Source organism: Homarus americanus, unplaced genomic scaffold, assembly GCF_018991925.1.
Source record: "Homarus americanus isolate GMGI-L3 unplaced genomic scaffold, GMGI_Hamer_2.0 scaffold31037, whole genome shotgun sequence".
NCBI classification, from domain to species: Eukaryota; Metazoa; Arthropoda; class Malacostraca; order Decapoda; family Nephropidae; genus Homarus; species Homarus americanus.
Window position 1 is genome coordinate 25,145,796 of NW_024722227.1, and position 6,000 is coordinate 25,151,795.

Genomic DNA, 6,000 nt, shown 5'->3' on the forward strand with positions numbered 1-6,000 from the left:
TACACCCTCAAAACATAAATACTGTACTGTACAGTTTTATGGTAGGTTAATTCATTCTTCCTCTGGTTATAACTCATTAGTCAATTTGTGTATTTCACCAGGACTGGATAGAACCTTTTGTCTGATAAGACACATTAAAGAGACACACACAATGAGATGAGGTATATTATGGGCACAATACTGTACTGTACTGTATTGTATTGTATCAGACAAAGGAAGACCAACTGTCATACAAAGTACAATAATGGGTGCAGAAAATGCTATGAATTCCTTAAATAGTTTGTTCTTACATTCTCAACTGCTGGTTGATTTGATCCATGATCGATGTGTGAGGCCGAGCAAGAAAGATAATATGAGCAACATTGCTTGGAGGAAGCTTATTGGCCGTGATGTAAAACATCTTGCAAACATCATGAGTTCGCAGGAAGGCATAATCAGCAACATGACTGAAGGCTCCTGCAAGCTTTTCATCCCACACAACGGCCTGCAAGAGAAAAATCCTTTGTTAGGTTGAAAAAAATGAGTTACAGTCTGTCAGAAATGAGTAGTTATGGAGATATGACCCCCCCCCCCCCACAAATACCAACAATATTGGTTGTATTAAGTGGGCAGGGCTTTGAAGTAGAGGAAAATTGTGAGGTAAAATCACACAAATATCTGACAAAAAGCAAAACTTCTTAACCAGAGAAACCAGAAGGAACTGACTTTACCTCCTAGCCACCCCCCCGTGTATAAAAACCTATCTTAATTAACAGATGCAGGAGGATAAAGTGGTGCCACTTGAATGATGAATTAGTGCAGTATGGTGTAAGGAAAGCATATCTTGCTTATTGGAAAATGAAAAAATTATGATACCCTACAACAATATTTCAAACTGGGTGTGTTAGCCACAGCTTCGCACACGAGCCTTTTTCTGCTCTTATGGACCCGTGAGGGTGAGAAATGAATAAAGTTCAATGGGACGGAGAATTTTCAAGCATGGGAGACACTCACCCCACACCTATACCTGTACTGTGCTTCCAAATTGTGGAGTGAAAAATACACTGAGCATTCTAGAATTCTTCATATGATGAGTACAGTATGTTTTTCCGTGCATCAGTTGTGGTGCATCTATGGTAGGGGCTGGAAGTGCCTGTGATTAGTCTTGTCAGATGCAGACGAAATGAAGCATAGAAACACTGCAGGAACACAGGCCTTCCATACGGCAAAAACACTTGAGAAGAAGTAGGTCCAAGTAGAGCCTCGTGAATGAACATGTGTCACCAACCACCATCACTACATCACTCATTTCTCCCTACAGGACCAACCTTGAGATCTGTTGTATTTTCAACTCATAATTTCAAGTAGATATACGATTTTTTATTGCATTTCTTTACTGTTACATCCACACACAATTATTCATACAGATTGTACAAAATATAATAAAACGAAATAAATGATTATAAGGTCATAAAAAGATAATGAACATTTCTAACGCACCGCTGAGTCGCCCAGATTGTGTGAGAAGGAGCTGTGGAAGAGATCTCAGCCACTCCAGTCTCCTGTAACAAAAAAAAAAAAACATAATTTGTTGTAAGTCCAAGCTAAAAAAGGTGCTGCTCCTCACAAATGTGGACTGAATATGGAATTTCAAAGCACTCAGACTCAGAGTGACTGCAAGACTTACAGTCAGAGGCATGTACAGCTGGATCTGCCTTCCATTTTGGGGTAAGTGTACAGTACTTTGTGTGTACAGGGAATATTTTTTTTTTTTTTTTATTAAAAAAACATGTATTTTTATCTAAAAATTGGAACATTGGTGTTGTACTTTTTTTTTTTAATAGATTTTTGGGAGAAATTTTTTTCTCAGGTGGACACCCCTTATCCTGGACACCCCTTCCCCCAATTAGTCCACCTTAGTGAGGTTACCATTGCCAACTGGCAATGTGGTATTTCTTTTATTTTATTTATTAGTATTTTTATTCAAATTCTCTTACTCTGTTACATACACACACAATTCATCATACAGAATGTGCCCCCCCAAAAGAAGAGTATCATACGGTAAAAAACATGGATAAACATTTCTTATGTCCACAATAGTGAGTGTGCGATTGTGGGAGGGGAGAGTGGGGTGAGGGGGGGGGAGGTAGTGGTGACTAGTGGTCAAAGGAGTGTGGTGGTTAGTGTGAGGTAGTAGTGGTGACGAGTCACTCTGTCTAACTGCATAGGTGAACAAGCACCAACTTGGGAGATTTATCGATGGAACATTAATGGTAAATAATTGATTTCTTCGGTAATGTCTGAGAACACCACTACCACCAAAAGGAATTGTTTGACTTCGTTCAGTTTTTCCACACATGTTCTTATCATTATAGTAAGTATTATAAATTAGTGACATTTACTAGAACCTGACCTAACCAACCAAAGAAACCTACCTAATCATATCTCACTTCTTATATGGGTGGCTCCCCCAGATCCCCCACCATATTAAACAGAAAGTACTTATTTTGATATCTGGTACCAATGAAAGCAACTTTATTGAAGCATCATGGTGTAATTAAAAAATTTTTGTGGATGTGAGACTACACTCAGACCAAGCAGGTCGGTTGTGAACAAACAGACGACACGCAGTAACTGCAGATTTACGTTAATTTCTTACGTGAATTTACTTTCTCGGTTAATATCCATTTGCGATGGAACTGGTATTAGAAAAAGTTGTTCCTGTTGACAAGATATAACTAATGATTATTGACAACAGACCCGTGGCCGACGTTTCATAGAAAAAGATTTTAAAAGCGCCACAATTTCACCGTTTTTTATAGTGGACACTGTTGTAGTTTGTGCAAATGTGTTAAAAAGTGGTTATTTCTATATTAAACTTCACCTAACCTTAGTTGATAAGAAAAACATGCGGCAGAAGCATTGTTAGAAGACCTTACCAACCTAACTAAACAAATCTACCTAACCTTATTTAACTTCCAAGCCGGGGGGCTCTGCCCCCCCAGACCCTCTGGTATATTAAACAGAAAGAACTTACTATGATATGGTGTAATTTTACGCTTTATTGTGGATGTGAGAGCAGCCGTTCCTACCAAACGGTTCATAAGCATACACTGAGCATTGGCTGTTTACAACCTGGGATGAGACATCACTGCCACATTACCGCCTAGGTGCCTAATTATCTACAAAACGAAGCATTTGCACAAGAAATCATTATCATATCAGAATTCACTAATGAAAATAGAGTAAGAATAAAAACAGCAAAACAAATAACTCGTCCACGGGTCAGTTGTCAATAATGACCTTATTTTAGTATTTTACCCCACATTTTCCCTCAACTTCAAAGCCCTGCCCACTTTAAACAAGTAATATTGTTGGTAATTTTATCTATTAAAATACTCGAAAAATATAAATTTCTGACGGAGATGCCATAGAAGAAAAGTGTTTTTTGTGGAGAAATCGAAGCATGGCTACCATCATCAATTGACCGTACGAGCCCTAACTTCACTTGGCTCTGCACACCTGAAATCATTAATGGTAAAATTGCAGATTACAGCAGCCAAAGAATTTGATAAAACAAATGTGTTACCTAACCAAACCTAATGTAATATATAAAAAAAAAAATGATCATTGAGTGTAGTGAATTTCCGGAATTCTGTGGTTGCTGTTTACTGCGGGTCCGACTAATTACCCAAATATAGCCGCAATGAAGTCAAATAATGGTCCTACATGAATAAATCGGACTGCCAATCACTTCTCGACTGGTATTTGGTGTCACGAAGTCACAAAAAATTGGTAAACTTAATTTAATCCGAGTTAATAGATCGAGTGCATGTACCTAACCTAACACAACACAACTCAGATTAAATTAAGTTTACCAATTTTTTGTGACTTTACGACACCAAATATGATTGGCAATCAATATATTTCATTGAAACTAATCAGACAGAATTTACTCTAACATTGCAAAACAATTAATTTATATTGAATTGCAATTTAAGGACCTATATACACAGATGGCAACATTTAGAGTATTACTTCATCAACTGAGTACAGTACATACGCCCACTATCAACATGACAGTGTATCAGATCATTCATATGTAACTACTATTACTTCTACACTCTATAAATAATTGTCTTATACATATACCTTAGTGCCAGGAATAGAGTCTAGCAGTTTAACGAGCTCTATCCTTGTTGCTTCCTTTATTAAGGCGAAATCCACTTTACCCCCAGTCATCTTCTGCACCATAACACAACACAGTAATATATATCCTGAACAAAGAAAAGTTATTAAACCAACACAAAAGCCCATAATTAATGTCAAATTTTAAGTTTTAAGACCAGAATTATTACTTAAAATAAATTGAAAATTAATATACTTTTTTGCACTGTGGAAATATTAACCACTAAGGTAATAATAAGTATATCCTAAACTATTATTTGTATTTGAGTTGAGCATTTTTAAAACTTTAGATTTCATGTAAAGGAATTTTTTTTGAAGATATGTTTGTTGAAATAAACGGAGATTATTTTTCTTGGTTTAGTCCTTCAGAAAGACCAAACAAAATATATGTACTTCTACTTCCCCCGAATACTCAACAGCCTGGGTTATTTACTGAATATTTTATTTTTTAACCTATATTCTCAACCTAACTTAAAAATACATATCAATCATAAAGCAGTATTTTTTTTTAAGTTAATTAGATTAATTCAACTGGTTCTTATTTGAAAATTAACATTGATTACTTTCTCAGTTTTTTGGCGCTACATTGAAGAGTAAAATAGTATAGATCCAGGCGCTCACCCCGTAGTCCTGGTGACCCATTAAAGGCTGTGCAGACCTGAGACTAAAGACTCCTTGGTGCAGAAACAGAACAGCACAATTGCTTCAGGTGAGAATCAGCTACTCTTTGTCAAGAGAAGCGTACAGTACATGTACTGCACTGTCTATATTTGGGTGCCTAGTGTAGAGTATACAATTTCATGGGTGTTAAAATCATACAGGTAGATTTTTTTTTATTTGGGGTAGCTATTGAGCCAGGTCGAACAGCAAAAAAGCTCCATGTTGGTGCGTGATGTTTAGGTTCCTCAGGATGTGCTCTCTGTATACATGTTGTAGGGGTATCGAGAGATTAATGTTGTCTAGCACTCAGGATGGAAGGAAACTCTAATGGTGGTTTTCTTGTATAATATAAGTTATATGATAGACAGTCTGGTGCTGGAGGTGCTTGTTCAGGAAGATGGGCAGAATGAGAGTTGGTTGGTGAGGAAGCTCAGAGAAGGACAGCTGGTGGGTCGCCATGCTCGCTGGCGGGAGCGAGGGCCGCCAGGCGAAGCGGAGGAGGTGTTGCTTGTTCGAAGAATGGTCAGAATGGATCTCGATGATGATATTGATGAAGGACAGCTGGTGGTCGCCATCTCGCTGAAAGCCGGGAGCGAGGACCGCCAGGCAGCGGCGGAGGAGGAGGTGTTGCTCGTTCAAGAAGAATGGTCAGAATGAATCTCAATGGAGAGACAGAGCTTATATACCCAGCAGCAGCCGCCAGTCCTCTATGAATCATGTTGGGAAAACCCAGAAAGTTGCCGGTGAGTAGTTTCGTTGCTAGGCAACCGTACCATCTGGGGACAGCTCTCGCTTGGTTGCTAGGAGACTGCACGTCGGAATGCGTGGAGGTGCCGTGTGGTGGCTGTGGCTACGCAGTTGTAGGCAGTTGTAGGGGAGACGTCCACTACAATGTTGTATTGGATGTACAATGCGGCTTGGTGCTGGGAAGGCAGCGTGGTTACAAGCGTGATGTAGAGAGAGCTGGTTGGTGAGGGTGCTCAGAGGAGGACCAGCCTGTGGGTCGCCATGCTCGCCGGCGGGAGCGAGGACCACCAGCCAGGCGGAGGAGGAGAAGGTGTTACTGGCTGGTTGGTGGAGGTATTAAGAGAGAGATGACCACGAGGTCAGGTCTTAAATAGCGGGGGTTGGCGTGGCTTAGTAGTTGACCTCCGCTCCGTGATGTATGGCGGC

The 6,000-nt window shown here is 39.4% G+C and overlaps 1 protein-coding gene across 1 annotated transcript in view; it reads right to left on the reverse strand.

Annotated features, from left to right (window-relative positions):
* The window catches only part of LOC121862429 (vacuolar protein sorting-associated protein 33A-like), a 41,618-nt gene extending 37,331 nt beyond the window's left edge, over positions 1-4,287 (reverse strand). The window contains exons 1-2 of the mRNA XM_042360724.1: positions 4,132-4,287; positions 291-484 (exon numbers count right to left, since the gene is read on the reverse strand). Of these exons, the coding sequence (XP_042216658.1) occupies positions 291-484; positions 4,132-4,233 (296 nt within the window). The 5' untranslated portion in view covers positions 4,234-4,287. The remainder of the gene's footprint in view (positions 1-290; positions 485-4,131) is intronic.
* Positions 4,288-6,000: the final 1,713 nt, after the last annotated feature.